Source organism: Heterocephalus glaber, unplaced genomic scaffold (assembly GCF_053883595.1).
Source record: "Heterocephalus glaber isolate CG9 unplaced genomic scaffold, H.glaber_assembly_v1.0 deba00001447, whole genome shotgun sequence".
NCBI lineage: Eukaryota > Metazoa > Chordata > Mammalia > Rodentia > Bathyergidae > Heterocephalus > Heterocephalus glaber.
The window spans coordinates 7,206,731-7,226,510 of record NW_028258299.1 but is presented as its reverse complement, the minus strand read 5'-3'; the positions used below and the strand labels follow the sequence as shown (position 1 = coordinate 7,226,510).

General features: G+C 52.2%; 1 protein-coding gene across 3 annotated transcripts in view; it reads right to left on the bottom strand.

Moving 5' to 3' along the window:
• The window catches only part of Disp3 (dispatched RND transporter family member 3), a 48,363-nt gene that overhangs the window by 25,691 nt on the left and 2,892 nt on the right, over positions 1-19,780 (bottom strand). For 2 of the 3 annotated variants that reach the window (XM_021243525.2, XM_021243524.2), the window contains exons 2-4: positions 7,297-7,422; positions 4,388-5,465; positions 3,494-3,713 (exon numbers count right to left, since the gene is read on the bottom strand). In XM_021243525.2, the coding sequence (XP_021099184.2) occupies positions 3,494-3,713; positions 4,388-5,465; positions 7,297-7,422 (1,424 nt within the window). The remainder of the gene's footprint in view (positions 1-3,493; positions 3,714-4,387; positions 5,466-7,296; positions 7,423-19,780) is intronic. The other variant, XM_004863581.3, reaches the window with a different exon arrangement.

The window sequence follows — 19,780 nt, the reverse complement described above, 5'->3', positions numbered from 1 at the left end:
GTAAGCTTCCTTTGTATGGTCACTTTTATCTTGGCAGCATCTGCTGCTTCTGAACATGGGCAAAAGACTACAAATCTTGGCCTGGAGTCAAATAAATTAGCAGAGCTTTGGGCAGAGATGTGCAAACTGGTAGGATGCATGGCTAGCTTTTCCCTCAACACTTTTGCTGAAAGACTGGGCTGTAAGGGGCATGAAGCTAAAAATTCCCAAGCAGAAAGCCTCAGGGAAAAGCAGAGTGGAGTTCTGTAAGTAGCTTTGAGAAATAAAAACTAAGTTTGCAACATGTCATGGGAAAGGACTCTGCAGAATACACCAGGCTCTCAGTTGAAAATCCTGGAGAACCTGGAGCAAACTAGAGGTACAATGAGAACTTTTAGGTCTGCAAACGATCCTTGACTTCCTGTAGTGAAGGTGATCAGTCACACAGCTACCAACCTAGAGAAGGGAAGGATGAACTTTCTGTGGAGGGAAGAACATCACTTCGATTTCTTTGGTTTTTATACAAAATGTTCAACATGCAATAAAAACTATCAGGTTACCCACAGGCAAGACAACATGACTAAAAACCAAGTGAGAGAACAGACCACAGAAGCAAACCCACAGATTATCCATAGGTTGAAGTTACCTGATAAGAACTTTAAAGTAACTGTAATTAATATATTTAAGAACAGAGGGGAGACTCTGTACAAAAAAGTAAAATATGAAAAATTTTACTAGTGATTCAGATCTATAACAAAGAACCAGTGGAAATTTTCAACAGAAAAACAGAACATTAGCAATTAAATTTCAACAGACATTAAATGACAGATTAGACATAATAGAGTACAGGATTAGTGAACGGGAATGCTTAAACCAAAGGATAGAAAGGAAAAAGATAGATAAAACCTAGAAAAGACAGATGGGACCATAGTCCCCAAAAGAGCTACAGAGATCAAGGGAGAAGCAATATTTGAAGCAATAATAGAAAGTTTCTAAAACTGCCGAGGATCTAGCTCAGTGGTTCTGGTGCCTGCCTCACAAGCGCAAGGTCCCAAGTTCGATCCCCAGTACCAAAAAAAAAAAAAAAAAGAAAGAAAGTTTCTAAAACTGATTATAATAATCAACTTAGAGGCTTAAGAAGTTCTGTGACTCAAGCACAACAAATACAAAGAAAACCATTCCAATACTCTCCATAGAAAGACTAGTGAATCTGAAGACAAAGAGAAATCTTAAACCAGAGGATAAAAGATAGTCATTTAAAAGAACAACTAAAAGATTTACAGCTGACTTTTCTGCAGAAAGGATGGAAGTTAGAAGACACTGGGGCGACATCTTTAAAATATCAAAAGAAAATAACTGCCAATTTATAACTCAATACCACCAAGAACAGACTTCAAAAGTGGAAGTAAAATAAAGATGTTTTCTAGGCAAATAAAACAGAATTTATCATTGGCAAACCTGTACTAAAAGAATACTAAAGAGAGTTCTTCAGACACAAGGAAAATGATCCCAGAGGGAAATGTAAAATTGTAGAAAGCCATGACGAACAACAAGAAAGGTAAATACGTGAACAAATAGAAATGAATACAGACTCTCTACAATAATGCAACGTCCTGTGGGGTTTCCAATGTATATAGAATTAAAATGCACACAACAAAAACACAATAGGCTGAAGAAGAATAAATGCAGAGAAGGTCTTCTAGGATTCCAGCATTATCAGGAAGTAATTTGTGTTATTCAATATTAAGTCAAGGTATGTGTTACCATTTCTTGGGTCACCAATAATAGGATAATAAAAAAGACTGTGTTCATCCAAAAGGCAGCATTAACATCAAATCCATGAGGGCCCTGGCTGTCACTACTGTTATGAAGCTCTAGGAAGAAGGAAGAGGAAAGACTGGCTTTTTCCCTAAGGCCAGAGATTTTGTTTCAGTAGCTGAACACTGAAGGCAGAAATAATTGCCAGTATCTAAAACCCTGAAGATCCTTGTACCATCAGCCCCTCTCAGCTGTCTTTCCCTGAGGCACCACTGCTCATCCATTGTCAGATAAATCCTGAGTAAGGGGGTTGCCTGTACTGAGGCTAGACCTATAGGAATGTGCCCGAAACAATCCCAGACCTCAACAAACTCACATTCTATTGTGACAGATAATTAAACCAGACCTTTCTCAAACTTTAAAGTGCAACTCGCCTGGAGATACTGCAGTTCCGGGAAAGGCTTGTGATTCTGCACGCCTAACAATCTTGCAGATAATGCTGATGTTGCTGACTTGAGGACTGCGCTTTGAGTTAAAACTAAAACACAAGCTGACAAGTGCTAGGATGAAACTGGAGCTCAGAGAAGTGACACTGCTCATGGAAATGCCCACACTAAGAAAGGAGTAACTGGGATCTGATCCCAGAGATACCTAACTCCAACGTCTGTGTATGCTCTTCCTTGTCTCCCTTGGGGAGAAGGAAGGGGACAGTGAAAATAGGAAAGGTGAGAGTCAATCGATCCTCAGGGAAAAACAGCCCAAAGCTGGATCTTAACAGATGAACAGGAATTTGCCTGTCAAAGAAGCAGGGCAGGGTGTAATCTCCTAATGCATCAATTGGCGTAAAAACTCAAGGGGCGAGGGCTGTGGATTCAAAAGCCTGCACATGAGTCCCATTCCACCACTGATGAGCTTGACGGTTTTGGACAACTTAATTGTGCTGCACCTCAATTTCCATACAGTGATAATCATAATAGCAACCATCTCCTTTGGATGGGGTGAGAATTAAATGACAGGGCATATATAAAGGGCTGTGAACAGTCTGTGATCCAGAGTAAGTGCTCAATAAACAGCTTGGATTATGGTAGTGATTGATCAGTACAATGATGAGCAATGAGAGGAATGAGGGTATTTTAGGCAGAATGATTCCTCCTGGGCCTGGCCTGTCAGGGCTGGGACTGGAACACATTGGAGTTATTACCCAGCAGGACTGTCCCAGAGGGGAGGAGCTGACTGTATTCCCAGGTATAACACCTTAAAGCACTTTCACCTCAAAGCACCTTCACGTCTGTTAGCTCATCTCTTCCTAATCACCAAGCTATCAGATCATGGTCCCCATTTCACAAGCAGGGACACTGAGGTCAAGGGAAATGAAGTGACTTGCTCACTGTCTCCCTGGATATTAGAGGCAGAGAAAACTCCTTCTCCTTGGCCAATGAGCTTCTAGCACCATCTCAGGAGAAAATCAATACCCAAGCACTTCAAGGCAAAAGATCTGGAATCACTGACCTCCCTTATAAGCAGTCATGTTCACTAACCATTAGCACTGATCAAAAAAAAGGGGACTTTCACTTGTCAGGGCGGAAAGCGCAGATGTACCTGGCTCTGGCTCTGATTTGGGAAGAAAGACTTTCCAGGGAAAAGACTGTTGGGAAGGAGATCTGGAGCTTACGAATAAGAGTCACCTGGAAACCAGACAGCTGTGCTCTGGTACGCACAGGGGCAGGGACACCCTGGGTGGGACTACGTTTCCTACCTAGTAGACTGCTTGGCCAGCATGGCCACGTAGGTGACCACGAAGCTCTGGAACTTGGCCCGTTGCTCCTCCCAGCGATCATCCACAGAGTAGTAGTTGGGCAGGGGCGCTCCAAACAGGATCTCGCTGCGCAGGAGGGAGCTCTTCAGGTTGTCAGCAGAGAGGCCCTCGTCCACGTACCAGTAGAACTCAGGGTGTGTCATGGCCAGCTCTAGGGAGCCTGCAGGGGTAGGGTGAGGCCCAAAGAGCTCAGCATCACCCTTCCCCACCACCTCACCCCTACCCAAGGAGCTGGGAAACTCCTACTCAGGGTGCCTGTGGATCCCCAAGGGGGCACAGTGATGGTGGTTTAAAGAACCTACACTAGGTTTTCTAGGAAAAGTGTCGCCCCCAGACCCGGCGTCTCAGACAGCTCATTCCACTTTGAACCCAACCTGGTTCTCGGTCTCTGTGCTCCTGTAACTCTACCTTCTACATCCTAGTCCAGTGCCCTCTCTCAGGGTTCTGCCTGCCCACACCCTGCCCCAGCTCCCACAACTGTTCTCTGGCCCTATCCCACCACTCCTCCAGCCCAGTCCCTCATTCACCTACAACTAACCCCTCTTCCTTCAACCCCAGGCTCTCTTCTGTCTAGCTCCTACCAGATCCCTGGTTTTTCCTCTAGCCAGCCTTGTGGCCAAGCTCCACGTCATACTTTCCTTCCCTCTGGCCACAACATAACCCTCAACATCCTGCCTTCCCCTCGCACTGCTCACCCCTAGTCCTGCCTGCACCCTCCCAGCCCTTTCTCCCCTTGCCCTCACCTTATGGCCAGCTCTCAGCTCCAGCCTGGCAGAGCTCACTGGCCAGACTCCGAGACCCAAGGCCCGCCCGGACCCACCGGAATCTACTCACCCCGGATGTCAGCCAGGTCCTGGCCCATGCCATCGTAGTAGATCTTGCCACCCCTCTCGGTGGGGAAGAAGTAGGTCATGAGTGAGCTGGGTGGGGAGCAGTAGGAGTAGGAGCCTAGTGGCAGGTCCTTGAGCACCTCATGGGGTTTCCAGCAGAACTCCCGGAAGCCTGGGTGGTCCATGATCTTGCGCTCGATCTCGTGGATCGTGACCAGCCGCTCACTAGTGAAAATGTTGCGCTCTGCATCGCCGCGTGCGAGGAAGATGAGCTCGATGCGCCAGTGTGCGTGCGTCTGGGTGTTGGCACTCACATAGGCCCTAGAATAGTCCCAGCGCGAGGCACCCCGGCGGGCACGACTCTGATTGGTCGCTGCAGCCACAGGGGGCGCAGCGCTAGGCTGGTGCCACGCATTACTGTCTGTAGGCGGATCCCTCAAAGTGTTACTCTGGTTGGTCACTAGAACCTTCGGGGGTGGGGCCTCACGCCGAAGACACCCGCTCCGATTGGCCGTTGGCTCTTGGGCTGCAGAGGTGTCCCAGGTGGCCGCGGGGACAGCGCGTGGGACTCTGGAGGCCTGGCGCGAGCGGTTGCTGAGATGGAGCTGCTGCAGTTGCTCTGAGATGAGGCGCTGAAGAGTCTCGGAGGTGAAATCTGCCAAGTCCCGTCTGTTGCGGCCCCAGGATCCAAACTGGGACTTGAGCGCCAAAGCCAGGGCATCAAAGCGCTGCGAGGCCTCGTGGTTGCGGATCTCAAAGGCGTTGTAAGAGATGTCGATGTCCAGCGGCGGGTAGTAGAGGAACATGAAGGCCGACAGGGCCATGGGGATGCTGCAGCCCAGGAAGAGCACTAGCCCAGCGCAGCACGGGTTGGTGAAGGCCCACCCCAGGGTGCTCCAGAAACCCGAGGCTGGGGGCCGGGACGGAAGGGTCCAGCGCCGCCAGCAACACTGGCCGCCTGCCCTAGGACGGGCCCTTGACTTCTGAGTCCCCCTAAAGGCTTCCCCCGTGGCTTCTTCCTCCTCCTGCTCCTCCTCTAGCCACACGTCCTGCAGCAGGGGGTCATCTTCTGAGTCCATAGCCTACAGGAGAGGGAGAGGGTCACAGCTGGACAGAGGGCAGGGAGAGAGCTCGTGGTCCCAACCCTGGCACCGACCCTGCCCCCTCTAACAGACATGAATACAGTGATGGAACACCACCAAGCAGGCATCCAATGCTACTGAATTGGAACACGAGGGCACCAAACAGAAAGAAAAATCCTGTTATTTCCTCATCATCTCTCCCAACTAGATCTTGGCTTTCAAGGCCACAGAAAAAGAATTACAGCCCAATCGCGCGCGGGCGCGCGCACACACAAACACACACACACACACACACAAAACGTTTCTTCTTGTGTAAGAAAGAGACCCTTATGAGAAGAATTTGCCTACAGATGATTTTCTAATTTTTGCTGCATTCTGACTTTAGAACTCAAGGCCACTGTCAAAGCGGATTCCACAGCAACTGCTTTTATATAGTGAGCAGCTGTAAGTACCTTCAGGAAGTAGTACCACAGTAGAAAGGAAAGGACGTGGTATTTGGATGACACACCCTGGTTTGGGTCCTAGCAGTGTGATTATGGGCAAGACAGTAAGTCATCATCTACAGGACAGAGGCAGCCATTCCTTCCTCACAGGATCTCCGGGTCAGAGGTGGCAGTACCCTGCAGTCTCCAGTACATTAGGTACTGTCTGCCACAGAAGCAGATTTCTTTCCTCCCCTTTGGAGACTGTAACGTGCTCAGCCTTTGCCCAGGAGGCTGTGCCAGGGCGAGGCGCCAGTCATAGCTTTGCTCCAGCCCTCAGTAGCTCCCCGCCCCTTCTGGATGCTGCAGCTGCAGCCCTTGTCAGGCTCAGACCACTTATTATGCAGCTCCAGCAACGTCAAACCTTTGGGCATGGGCAGGGGCTGGGCATCTGCCTCCCTGAGATTTGTGCATGAGCGGTGGGGGGGTTGGCTGGCAGGAGAGGGCACGACTGGGCAGCCTGAGGACTCCAGGGGGGTGGCCCAAAGGCAGGACACCTTCTGGCATCTCCAGCATGGCCTGTCCCCTTGTCCTGCCTGCCTCCTTCTGTTCGGACGGAGAGATGCTCATTATCCAGTTAGATGCCAGGCAGCGAGAGGAGGGAGCTAATTATGCCAGAGCTAGCTAATTAATGCTGCCTTTCCTATTAACATGCTCTGGGGTGCTCCATTTCAATTAGACGGTCTGTCCTGGAAGAGAGGGGGCTGCTGTCAGTCCAGAGAAAGTGAGGAAGAGAGGGCGAAGGGAACCAGGGAAGGGGAACAGACATTGGAGAGATTCGAGACAGAGACAGATGGAAAGAGGAGAAACAGGAGAGCAGAGCAGCTGGGGGATGGGGAGAGACAGATCCAAAGAGGGAAACAAAAACAAAAAGAGAAGCAGAGTGACCGAGACGGGGTTTCCCAGGGTGGGTGGGAGAGGAGGGGTCCACTTTTGAAAGAGAGAGTCCTGGAAGGGGTAGGAACTGCTCCTATAATAGGCAAGGTTCTTACCAATGAGATGATGAACTTCCTATTTTACACCTTGTCCGGGGACCAAGTCAGCCCATCCCATCCCCGCTTCCGCCTGCCCTGGAGGGAGAACACTGTCCAGTGCGCTGCGGTATGTGGGGGTCAAAGGTCGGGATTCTGGGTTGCAGCAGCCTTCCCTGGGCGATGTGGGGCCGCTTTATTGCACTGCTGCTTCTCCAGATTCTGCCACCTTCTTCCAGAGGTCCCCAGATCTCATTCATCTTTCAGGGCTTTGCTCAGGGTCACCTCTGTCAAAAAGCCTTCCCAGATCTGAGCCCCACAGCTGTCTGTCTAAACTTCTTACCTCCCTCAGCACACTCTGCCTGGGGGCAAACTTACTTTGGAAGAGGTGTGCAGCTGGATGTTAAGGGCTACGGCTTTAGAGGCCAGCAGACTTGGATGCAAATCCCAGCCAGTGTGACTTAAAGCGGGCAGTGTAACCTTCCTGAGCCTCGATCTTCCCATCTGCAGAATAGAGACAACAGTACCCACCATAGAGGAGGTCGGAAGACTGGTATAAACAGCAGACTGAGTGTGGTGCCTCGTAGGTCTATGCATGAGAAAGGATAGCATTTATTATTCTATCCTCTATGTCCCCTGCCCTCAAAGGCAGTGAACTCCAAAAGGATTCACACAGCCGACTGCTTTTTCCCAAGATGCCACGCCAGTGTCTCCTGTGTCACATGCTGTCTGCTGATGAGACTTTCGCACATTCCTCCCCCCAGTCTGGGTCTACGGTGGGCACGCTGCCCTGAGGCCTTGAGAATAGGGATAAAGAGAGATGCAGCTTCCGCTCTGCTCTCTTGGGACACTGATGCTGGGAGCCCTGTGCCATGCTGGGGGATGCCTGCCTGGAGACCAGCTGCAGCCAGGTCAGCCACCTTGGGGTGTGAACATGTGAGTGACACCACCTGCAGGTGGTCCCAGCCCAGTCACGGAGTGACCCCGGCGCCATGCTTTCCCAGGCAAGGCCCAGATACCACGGAGTCCCCTCCTGAGCCACAGACTCCAGGAGCACAGCACAAAGGCGGTCACGTGTCACTGTGGTGGGCACACAGGAGCAGTATCTGCTTCGAGGAGCCCTGGTCCATATAAGTGATGCCAGGCCCTGCCGACAGCATTTGGGGGACTCCCATGAGCAGAAACTTGGGAGAGCCAGGCCACCTTCCAGTGAGAGAGCCATAGCCAGGGGACATGGGCTCCAAGGGAGCAGGGTGTGGCCTTAAAAACTCCTGGAAGCCAGGTGTGATAGTGCACACCTGTAATCCCAGCACTTCAGGTGGCTGAAGCAGGATGATCACAAGTTCTAGCCCAGTCTGGGCAATTTGGTGACTTAGGGAGACCTTGTCTTAAAATAAAAAGGATTGCAGATATAACTCAGTGCAAAGGTCCTGGGGTCAATTCTCCATACCAGAAAAAAAACCCACCCTCCTGGGAGAGGTGGTCAGTGTTTGCCAGGTAGGTGTTGAGTGAAAGAAAGGAGTCTCTGATGATCTTGGGTTAGACATTCTCAAAACTTCCCCTTTGCACAGAAGGGACAGTGAGTCACCAGAGGGGACAGCTCCATCTGGGTTTGGAAGTATCTGGAAGCATGTGAGGTGGACCTGATGAATTCTTAGTCTGTTACTCCCATCCCTGCCTCCTCAGTCACCCCCAAAATGAAAAGCAGCCACGTGGGGAGTCACACCACACATGGTCCACTGACATCCCCCAGCCCGTCTCTGCCACCAACTCTCTGTGTGGCCCTGGTCCTCTCTTGGGGCCCCGTCTCAAAGTGAGAAGGTGGCAGGCCTGGTCCCTCCAGCTGTGACACCCCCAGGTCTCTAAGAAGCCCCAGACTCCCAGCATTGTCTCTTCCCGGTCTGTGGCCCAAGAAGGGCAGGTGCTACCTCACAGGCCCTCCACCCTGTCACGCCGGGCTGTGTCACCTGGCCCCAGCTGCAACCGCCTCCTCAGGCCCCTGCAGGCAGGAGGGCAGGCCGGGCAGCAGATTGTAAATATGCTTTCCCTTCTCAAGTGATGGGAATGGATTAGCTCAGCGAGGCGCTGCAGCTGCTCCATGGGAAGGAACAAGGGTAGCCCCGCTGCAGCTGTGCCCGACACAGGGAGCAGGACTCTGGGCTCCATGACAGTGGGTGTGATCAGCACCCTCTCTCCCTGTCTGTCCCTCTGTCTGTCTGTTTCCTGTTTCTTTTTCATGCTGCCTCTGTGTTTCTTTCTTACACACACACACACAGACACACACACACACACTCACTCAGAGATAGTCAAAATTCAAACTCTGGGTCCACTTGGGGGCCGCAAACCCAAGTGGGCCGCCTACAAGGGAACAGCAGCCCTGGGAGTCTGAGAAAGAACAACTTCACTCAGGTTTGAGGCCAGCTTTTGGGTGACCTGAAGCTACATCTGCAGCAAAATCCTAATTCTATAACAGGAAGAAAAAAAGCCCCATATGTGTGTATTTAAATAAAACCCATTAATAGTGGTTATCACTGTTTGGAAGGATTATGGGTGATTTTCATTTTTCTTTTATACTTGTCTATTTCCAATTCTCCCGCAATGATCAGGTACAGCCTTACTTTTAGAATCAGAAATAAATGTTATTTAAAAATAGAATGTGTGTGTGTGTGGAAGGGATTTGCTACCAGCCTTCTACTCTTTGAGGAGTTACTATAATGGGCATGGGAGGAGGACTCTGTCCTCCAAGGAGAAAGTCCAAGGAGAGCTGGCTTGGGTTGGAGCAGGAGGGAACCCAGCAAGAAAATGGACATGGAGACTGGCAGATGCTCAGTGGGCAAAGGAGTGTGGGGCCTCTTGGCTCCCCTGACTCGGAGAGAGGAGGCCTAAAAGGACTGGAAGTAGATCGTCGCTCACTGGACCCAAAGACTCGGGGCTTATCTAGTCCAGTGCCTTTATTTCACACACAGGGGTACTGAGACCCAGCGGGGAGGAAGTCAGAATGTCCAAGGTCACCGGGGCAGAGGCAGGGCCAGGTCTCTGGGCTGGAACTTTTCATCTTCCTCCACCACCAGATTCTAAGGCCTGGAGAAGATGGCATGTGGATCCAAAGAGCCCAAACAGGAAAGCTATTTTTAAAGTCTAAGAGGAAAGCATTGCGCAAGTCACAAGGCAGATGGACTTGTCCCTCTGGACAGATGGGGCTCTGGCTGGAGGCAGAGCAACACCACCAGGCCCCCGGGGAGCTTGCTCTTTTCCTGAGTGGTCCCCGGATGTGGCACTAGCCAAAGCCTCTCTGCCGCCCTATCAATAAGTTTCCTCCTTTGGGAAAGGATGCCAGAACCTTCCTTCTCCATTCCCCCATCCCAGCCAGACTATTAAAATGTAATCAAAAAATCACATTAGACATGCAGATTCAACTTAAAATACGTATATGTATATATAATTTAACAGCAATTAGGAGCTAATCAGCTTTTTCCTCCTGACTCAGGGTGTTTTGTCTCCATGGCTCAGGTTGGGTCCTTGAACATCTCGGGGCCTGTGATTCTCTAACCCTTGGGTTGAGAGTCTTAGACAGAAGATCCCAGCGAAATATTTTGAGTTGAACAATTCCATTTACCTGTGATGTGCTGAAGGCGGGACCCTTGGTCTCTGCCTCCTGGTTATACCACGGCATCCCGCTCATCCAAAGTGGAGACGGGAGGGGGAGAGGAAGAGGTCTCCGTGCCTCCTGGGTCCCACTGTCCTAAGTCCTGACGTTCCCTCCATCTCTTGAGGATCTGTCACTCTCCAGATGCCCGCCCTGGCCCTGTGCCTGTCACCCAGAATCCCAAACCCTTCCCCAAGACTTGGGTACTTGATTTCAGGTCAGGAGACTGGAGAAGCATCAGAAACAAGCTGGTAGAATTAGAGCAAAAGCAATATGCAGAGGCTGAGGGCAAAAGTTCTGTGAGCTCAGTGCAGAAACTGACACCCATGAGGGTAATTACAGCATGCTATCTAGCACCCACCATGTGGCCAGGGTGCTTTATCTGTCATTTGTTACCATCACACCAGCCTGCAATGCTGGCGTATGAGCATCCCCATTTCATAGAAGAAAAATCAAGATCAGAGAGGTTAACTGACTCCCTCATGGTTGCACAGCTAAGAAGAGAGAACCAGTGTGTGAATTTCACCTCTGCAGATTCCAAAGTCTAGCATCATTTTGCAGCCCCACCCAGCTTGAGGTCCTGGAGAACTGAACTGAAATGCTGGGGATGGAGAAATGCATTGCTCTTTAGCAAGACTGTGCCATCCCCATGAGACCTGAAATCACCCCGGTCTCAGCAATTCTGCTTCCAGTAGGTGACACCTCAGAGCACAACGTAAAGGGAGCAGCCAGCAATCCCAGGAGCTTGGAACGTGAGTGTGATGGCTAATTTCACTGACGCTTTAAGTTCGAGTGGACTTGGCTGGGTCACAGGGCACCCAGACATTTGGATAAACATGACCCTGGGCATGTCTGTGAGGGTGTTTTAGGACAAGACGAACACCTGAATCAGCAGACTGAGTAAAGCATGTGGCCCTTGTCATGTGGCTGGGTCCCAGACTGTCCTCTGAAGAGCTGAATAGCACAGAGAGGCTGAGACAGAGGGAACTCTTTACCCTGAGTTTGGGAGCTATGATACTGGTCCTTCCTGGCCTTTGACTCAAGCTGAAACACTGGATCTCCTTAGCTCCGGAGCCTGTGGCTTGTGGCCTAGAACATGGACCACCAGCCCCTTTGTCTGTCGGCTCTCTTGGGTCTCCAACCTGGCGACTGCAGATCCTGGGACTTCTCAGCATCCATAACTGCACAAGTCAATGGTTCTGTTTCCCTGGAGAGCCTGACTAATACAGCAGGGAATGAAACATCCAGAGAGAAAGTAGAGGTGAAGCAGAGAGCCCCGTCCTAGCAACTGGATGTGAGGGTCACCCCAGGTCCTACTCAGGATCTCAGATGGAAACAGAAATGGCCACAGAGCCAAGGAATTTCCTCTAGACGCATGGAGAAAGGGGTGAGACCCATCCCAGCCTCTTCTCAGCAAGAAGACCCTGCATCTACCACCCCCATCCTCCCTGCCCAGCACTGGCTTTGTGGCTGCAGCTGAATGAGGCACCTGCACCTCCTCCCATCAGGAAACACCATCTGTTTGCCAGCAGGAAAGCCAGGGGGAGGCACGACCATTCCTCTCCCCAAAGAAAATCCAGGAGCCCAGGTGGGGCAGGGAGGGAAGGGGGTGGACAGGGTTCTGTTGCGAGCCTGCTGGAGCCCTCGGGGCTGCAGAGAAGGTGCGAATGAAGGATGGCTGGCCTCCCCGGGGTGACAGCTGGTGAAACTGTAGGCACTAACTTGGAAACCCAACAGCTCAATATATATCAGGCAAACAAGCTCTGCTGCGGGCAATACATCAACCGGGGGAGCGTCCCCGGAAGCCCAGGGGACTTTGCAGCAGTGGGCATGAGAGTGTGTTCCCTGCAGGGGGCTCAGCAGGATGAGGGGATCACTTGGTCCCTTAGCACTAAAAGGTTATAGGGACAGAGAGCAACCAGGATCTGATTTGGTGCGGGTGGGATGGGGGTGAGCTAAGCAGTCTAGATCGTGCAGCCAGACCTGGGTTCAAACCCTGACTCTGCCACTACCCAGGTGCCTCAGGCAAGATTCAGTTTCCCCATCTACAAAGTGGGAAGGTGATGCCGCTGCCCTGGTGGAGTCACACAGCTAGTATGATTATCAGGAACGTCACCCCAGGGAGCAAGAGCCCAAATCCAGCCCCTGCTTGAAAGCAGCTTACAGCTGGCTGGAAGGGACTCAGCTTCTCTGCCACTGAAGTCCCTGGCCTTTAAGGTGAGTCTGAGCCATTTCTTAAAATGCAGATTTCAGGGCCAGATCACTTGGGACGTGTGGCCCGGGAATCTATTTAAACCACCTCCCTAGGCAATTTGGTACAGATGGTTCAGGATCGTCACCCTGTGGCCCTGGTCACCCTCCCTACCCCACTCTGGTAGCAGATGACATATCCAACCACCACCACAGGGGCTCACAGGTGCCTCTGGGAGCTTTGGGGACAGACTCAGGCTCTTAGCTTCTGGCCAGGGCTCACTCCTCACAGCACCTGTTCTTCCAGCCACGGAATGGGAGAAATGATGGCATCTGGGCCAGGAACGGGGCCATGTGACCAGGGAGGGCGACACAAACAGAGCCCCTAGAACTGCCAAGCAGCTCTTCCTGGTTGAAGGCTGAAGGGTGCAAGGGGCTTGAGCAGAAAGCTTACCTTCCTCTGAGTCCTACTGTGTATCTGCACATGCTAGGTGCTTTACTGTCTTGGGTCATCTAGGATTCAGCCTCAGTTGTACAAGGCAGCTGGCTCAGGTGGAGCTGGGCCAAAGCCCCTGCAGGCCAGAGTCAGGGCCCATCCTTTTAGCCACTGTGCTCTGTGGCTAAAGGTATTTCCAGCACCTTCCGCCCTCCACCTCCCACCCCAACCTACTCAACATAGGCTTTGAGGCCCAGGCCCATCAGGCTCCTGGACTCTCGGAGCAGCCTCCACATCATGGAGAAAAAGGACAATAAAAGCTTAATAAAATCAGCAATGCATACAGAATCCGGGAATGACCAGGCTCCCAGATGTCCCCAGCCTGAAGGGTCAGAAGGTTCCTGAAAACCCTCCTCCTCTGTGTGCCTTGGTCAACCCATCCAGGCCACCCTGCTCCCACCCCCTCTCCCCACCCTCGGTCCCACACCCTGGCCTGGACCCGAGTTCCATGTGGGGCTGGAGACTGCGGCTGTGGAGCCCAGGGGACCCATGGGGCCCAGCAGCCAGTCCAGCTCCCAGCCCCCAGACTGCTGGGTTAATAAAAAATAAAAAGATCTCACAATATATGACCAATAACCATGGCTATAAAAGCCAAATTGGATTCCTTCCTGGCTGATGAGCTCAGGGCCCTTCTCTCTTTTGGAGACCAGATTAGCAAATATGTAAAACAATTCGCCTTGAATCTCCGGCTCCAGCCAGCTCTGCCTGTGAGCTCCCTGCTCAGGATCATGGGATTTGAAGGAAACAGATGGGTGCTGGGGCAGCAGAAGTGGCCTAGGGGCAAGGAGTGGGGACCTGCCCTGCCACCAGCCTGCTCTGTGACCAAGAACAAGTCACGCAGCATCTCTGGGTGGGCGATTCTTCCACCTGCCAGAGGGTGGGCAGAAAGAGTTCCCTCCAAATCCTCCAGCAGAGGAAGGGGAGCTGGATGCCAGGAAGGCATCCCTCACCCTGTACAGGAGCTACTGGGTACTGCAGGGTGTGGCACGTGGGGGCTCTGCTGTAGCATCAGCCCAGTAGCAGAAACAGCTAAGTAGCCAGTAGCATTGTACAGGGTGCCACTAGCTTCCCTGGGACACCGCAAGGGGACACCTGCCACTTCCTAGCTCTGGGAAAGTCCCTCCCTCACTCCCCATCCCACCCAGCCCACAATCGGTGGTCCCAGGATGTTGCAAGACTCTTGTGGCTTCCATCTCCTGGAGAGATGCTCAAGGGGAAGCTGGCAGCAATGAGCTAAAAAGACACCTAATGCTCACCCTGCTCAAAACTTTGAAGGATACCACCCTTGGCCCTGCAGGGAGAGAATCGTAGGGTAACCTCTCCCTCTGAGAAATCGGGGCACCCCACCTTCTGCAGCACTAGGAAGGCCGGTGCCAGATGAGAGAGTCAGTGCAGAGATAGGAGAGGCAGCCCCAGGCCCTGTGTCCCCAAGCCAGATCCATTTCTCCTCCTGTCCTTGATCCTTCCATGCCAGGGGAGTGAGTGATGCCGCAGCTCTGCAGCAACTTCCGGCTTGCAGCCCTTTTCACTTAGGATTTCTGCTCCTACGATGATTTCCAATTTGCAAACAAGAAAACTGAGGCTGAACAAGGAAAAGATTTATTTGAACTTGACTTCTGATAAGCTCAGTACTCTTCTCACTAGATTAGGTTTATTTGAATCTTGCATGTTTGAAAACGCTCAGTCCTGGAGTCAGCCCTCCCAACTGCCACTGGTACACGTGCATGCATGCACAAACACGTACAAGCGAACTCGGCTTTGGTTCCCAAGGCATCCTGGTCACAGCCTAGACATAGCTCCGGTGGGACCATGGGCCCCAGGAAGGGAAGAGGGCAGGAACTCAGCCAGGGCAGCCTCTGTCATCACCCCAGGCCTGGCTTGGCTGCCTCTTCCCCTTATCATTTCATAAGAGAACACACCAGGGACTCTTAATCCAGGCCCAAAGCTCCCTCTCCCCTAGGTTCTCATACCCAGAGACCTCAGCTTCTTCTGGGGTGGGGGACGCTCTCAAGATTGTGGGGTTGGGACAAGAACAAGGCTTTTCCTTTGTCAGTACCTGGGGACAGGCCATTGCCAAATCAAAGTCCTGACTGTCAAAGTCCATCAGCCCTGTTCACAAATTCATCAATCTATCTGTCCATCTGACCACCCATGCATCCATCCATCTACCATCCCATGCATCCATCCACCATCCCATGCATCCATCCATCTAACTACCCAGCCATCCATCTCTCTAAACACCTAGGCATCCATCGAATTCATTCACCCAGCCACCCACCTATTGCCTTACTTCATTCACTGGTGGGTGTTGCTATACAAAATAAGAGCTGTAACTCTGTTCAATCATCCTAGTCTTGATTTTGTGATATCTTGAACTCTTCTTCCTGAAGGCCCTGTGAACTTTGCACCCCAGATCCATTTTCAAGCTCATTAATGCCCACAAATGCCTCTTGGCTGACATGTCTCTGTTTATCACAGATTCCTGGCTCTGTTACTCGGGGGTCATTTGCTCTGAGTCTCTGGGAGATCCTGGTGGAAAAGTCAGCCAGCATTGCAGAGAATAGCATTCAGCCTCAATGCTTATTTCCAGCCAGACCAGGAGGGGTCACCTCCCCTGCTGGTTGATAATTTTCCAAAGCCCAATTTCCTTCCACCTTAAGCCTAAGGTCTTTCAGGTCTGGACTGCAGGGAGAAACCAAAACCAACATCCTGCCTCTGTGAAGTCTCGCGGTGATGTTTTAAAACCAGCAAATACTTTTCAACCAGGAATTCCCCACATGCAATCACATCCACAGGGATGCAAGTCCCAGCTGTGTCTACAAGAGATGAAAAGGGGAAACATCTGGATGGAAGCCAGAAAAGCCCTGCCAGTCCACCAGATGCTGCCCACATCTGGACATCCAAGGGATGATCTCTTTGGTTGCTTGCCAGTCAGGAAGCAAATGGGCAATCCCTGTCACCCTGTCATCCAGGACAGAGCCCAAGTCCACATGTACAAATTATCCAGGATTCACATGCTCTTTTGGCTTCCGTGATATTCATCCTTTAAGATGTAAATCAAGTTAACATTAAGGCCAACGCAAGGGCCTTCACTGTCATTGTTCATGACATTGTGACCCACTTGACTGGGTTTGAATCCTGTCTGGCCAGGTCTTTGTCTGCACTTCATATTTCCCAGCCTTAGGATGGGGATGAGAATGCCACCCCCTTGTCAGGCAGAGGGAAGGATGAAGTGTGACACTATCTCTAAGACCCTAAGCCTGGGTAGTCAACATTCAAAAGGTGTGAACATTATTATCATTTTCACTAGGGGACACTGCAGAACTCCCAAGGCAAAGAATATGAGATTCCCTCTAGGACAGCGCAAAGGACAGGACAGCTGGGGACATCCCAGAAGGACCGTTTAGCACTGCCTTCCACCCTGAGCTCTGGATAAGCAGCTTTCCCCAGAGCAGAGAAGATCGCCACCTTCTCCTCCACGACAGGAACGGCTTCCCGCTGCTAGGCGCGTGTCCTCTTTTAACAAGCTTTGGCAAAGGATGCGCTGCCCGGGTGCCAGTGTGCGTGTTGGATGCATTGAGCAGAAGGCAGGGCGGGATTGAGCCTTCCCCATCACACCCCCCTTTGCCACTGAGACACAAAGAGAAGCAGTGCGCCGAATGGTACTGGGGCTGCCGCCCGTGGGAAATGTCCCTCCCAGGCCTGGGCTCATCACTTCCCTGGACCATGTCCTCTGGGGCTCCAGAACTCACCTGGGTCCCAGCCCCACTTGCATCAGGGGACTGAGGTGAGCCATCACTTGTCCTCTGTCACCTCTGCTCCTGGGGTGAGAGGGGGTGGTGTGGGGAGAGGGCTCTGCTGGGACAGTGACAGAGACTTTTCCACTTCCGCATGCCCAGTTCCTGGCACACAGCAGGCTGCTGAGGCAGACACTCAGATGGGAGACTAAAGAGTAGACCTTTTCGGGAAGATGAGATTTAAGGGCCTGGCGCTGTCTCCCAAGACATCGCTCCCTGGTTCTGAAGAGTGCCCCCTCTAAGGGACCTGGATGGCACCTGTGAGTGTCTATGCACACCAGATCCCTCCGCTGTCCCCAGAAGCTCCTCATTCTCAATAGCCTCCCTTGCGGCACACACCAAAACCCTAACCTGCCATCAAAAGCCAGTGCCAAACTGCCAGGGGCCCAGGCTGGATCGCTAGGAAGGAGGAACTGAAAGGAGGTGAGATGCCGGAACCACGGGCCCACAGAGCCAAATACAGCAACACTTTCCCTAGCAGCTTCTCTCCCCAGCTCTGGGACAAACATTCCCAGATCTGGGCTTCAGTAGTGTACTCTGGTGGCTGCTCCCAGACCAGTGCTCCAGCCTTCTTCCTTCCAGGATTTGGCAGAGACACGGATGCTGCTGGCACCCAAGCCAGCGCTTGTGACGAGGCTGGAGGTGTAATATAAATAGCCCGGGGCTGCCCGTCAGCTCCTCCACCCCCTTGGCATTGACTCCCAGCCTTTCCCTTCCTCGGGCCTAGGCTGAACCTGCTGGCTGGGGCTCCACCTGCCCTTTACTCGCTGTGTGACCTTGGGCAGGTGACTCGATCTCTCTAGTCTTGGGAAAAGGAATACAAACCCCTGCCTCCTTTGGGGAGGTTGTGGGGTGACGCCAGTGCCACACACATGGCTCCTGTCCTGTGTCTGCTCTGGTTACCGATCGTCAGGATGACTAAGTGGGGGCCTGGGATTCAGGCCAGAGGGGATGTGCAGGAGAGGACCTGAGCAGGAACAGCAACAGCATTTTGCCGCCAGCGCTGGAAGGGAGGTCTGAGGCCTCCCACCTGCACCGGTCCAGTCCCTTCACTGGCAGCAACTGGACGCATGGCACACATTTGAGAAAGCCGGTGGGGCTGCACGGCAAGAGCACACCCTGGGGTTCTGAGACCCAGCCTCTGGCACCCACACGCTGTGTGATGCTGGCCAACTCGCTTGGCCTCTCTGAATAATCTCCCCATCTGCCGAAGCATCTCACAGCTCTGACATCTTCAGAGTTGTTTTTCAAAGTTCAACCTTCACAGTGAGGGCCCCAGGAGACAGGTCGGGCTCTCAGGCTGAGGACAGAGCTTAAGATGCAGAGGTGAGGTGCCTGGGCCTGGCATGGGGAGACAAACTCAAGTGACAGTACCGGTCCTCACCCTTAACTCTGCTGGCAGAGGAATGAGCATTCTTTAAAAACGTCACATAATGGTTTCCTGACATAAAACAGATGAATAGCTAGAAACAAAGCAGGGTGCTAGGCAAAAGGGCCACTTTTGCTTCAGTCAGATCAAACTTCAATCGGATCAAACTCTGGCTCCTCCAGCTGTGTGACCTCAGGCAAGCATCTTCTACCTCTGAACCCTGTTTTCCCATGCATTTGGTGAGGGTGACAATTCTTAGGCCGCTGCATAGCTGCAAGGCGTAAATGAGATGACTGGCATGAGTGCCTCCCACACAGCACACAGTAGGTGCTCAACAACTGGCAGTGTTATCACCGCTCTGCACCATGAGGAGGGGGAAGGACGATCAGCCTTTTCACGGAGCTTGGACTGACACAGACACAGTTTTCACCACCCTCAGGGGCCGCAGCCATCTGGTCTCCCAGTGGCCCGGCAGGGAATGCGCTCACTGGGGAGGCTCTGGCGCCTTCTGGGATGGGTCCTGGCAGCAGCATCCCTGTCTTTGGCCTTTGTCAAGCAGCTGGAGCATGAGCTGCCCTGTCTGCCCATGAGACCTGGCTTGTGGAAACCATGCGTATCTGTGCCTATTTCAGGCCAACACTGCTCTCTTTATTTATTTTCCCTGGGCCCCAGTGCTTTGGAATCCAGCTCGGAAGGGTGTTTTGATAGACTCTGACACCTCCCTGGGCTCCTCTGGCAGGAAATATGCTTTGGTGGGGAGGACTCCAAATGGCAAATCCTGCCTCCTTGCCTAGAATGACAGACAATCAAACCCCTCTGCCTGACTGACAGTCCCTGTTTCTCCACATTTGGGTGTAGGGAGGGGTACAAATGGAGTGCAGGTGAGGAAACCATTTCAAAGAGGGGGAAGAGAACCAAAGACACTAACCACTGAGCTTTCGATTAAAATAATGCTAATGGAATCATCCAGGCCCACAATAATATTGTCACTATGGAGCCCAGTCTCCATCACCATCACCACCATCTTGGGTGCCTATTGTTACGATGGGCTGGTGATTCCCTTCAGGAAACCACCTCTGCTCTTGGCATCTCACTTTGCTTGTCTGCAAAGGCCACCTGTGCAGGCCCCAGTTCACGGGGCCGTGAGAAGAGGGCCACTGGGCCAAACTGTGGTAATGATCATCTTCTCCCTTAGCACAGGTCCCAACCAACAACCAACTGCCGTCTGCTTGGCCAGGCCTTGGGGACTTGGGGCTGACTGCTAAGCCCCTCCCCCTGGCAGGACCTCTGAATCTGCTCTCTGCCCCTCCTTCTCTGGGGCCACACCTAGCCAGCTGAGAGTCTGTCTTTTGGGAGGAGGACCT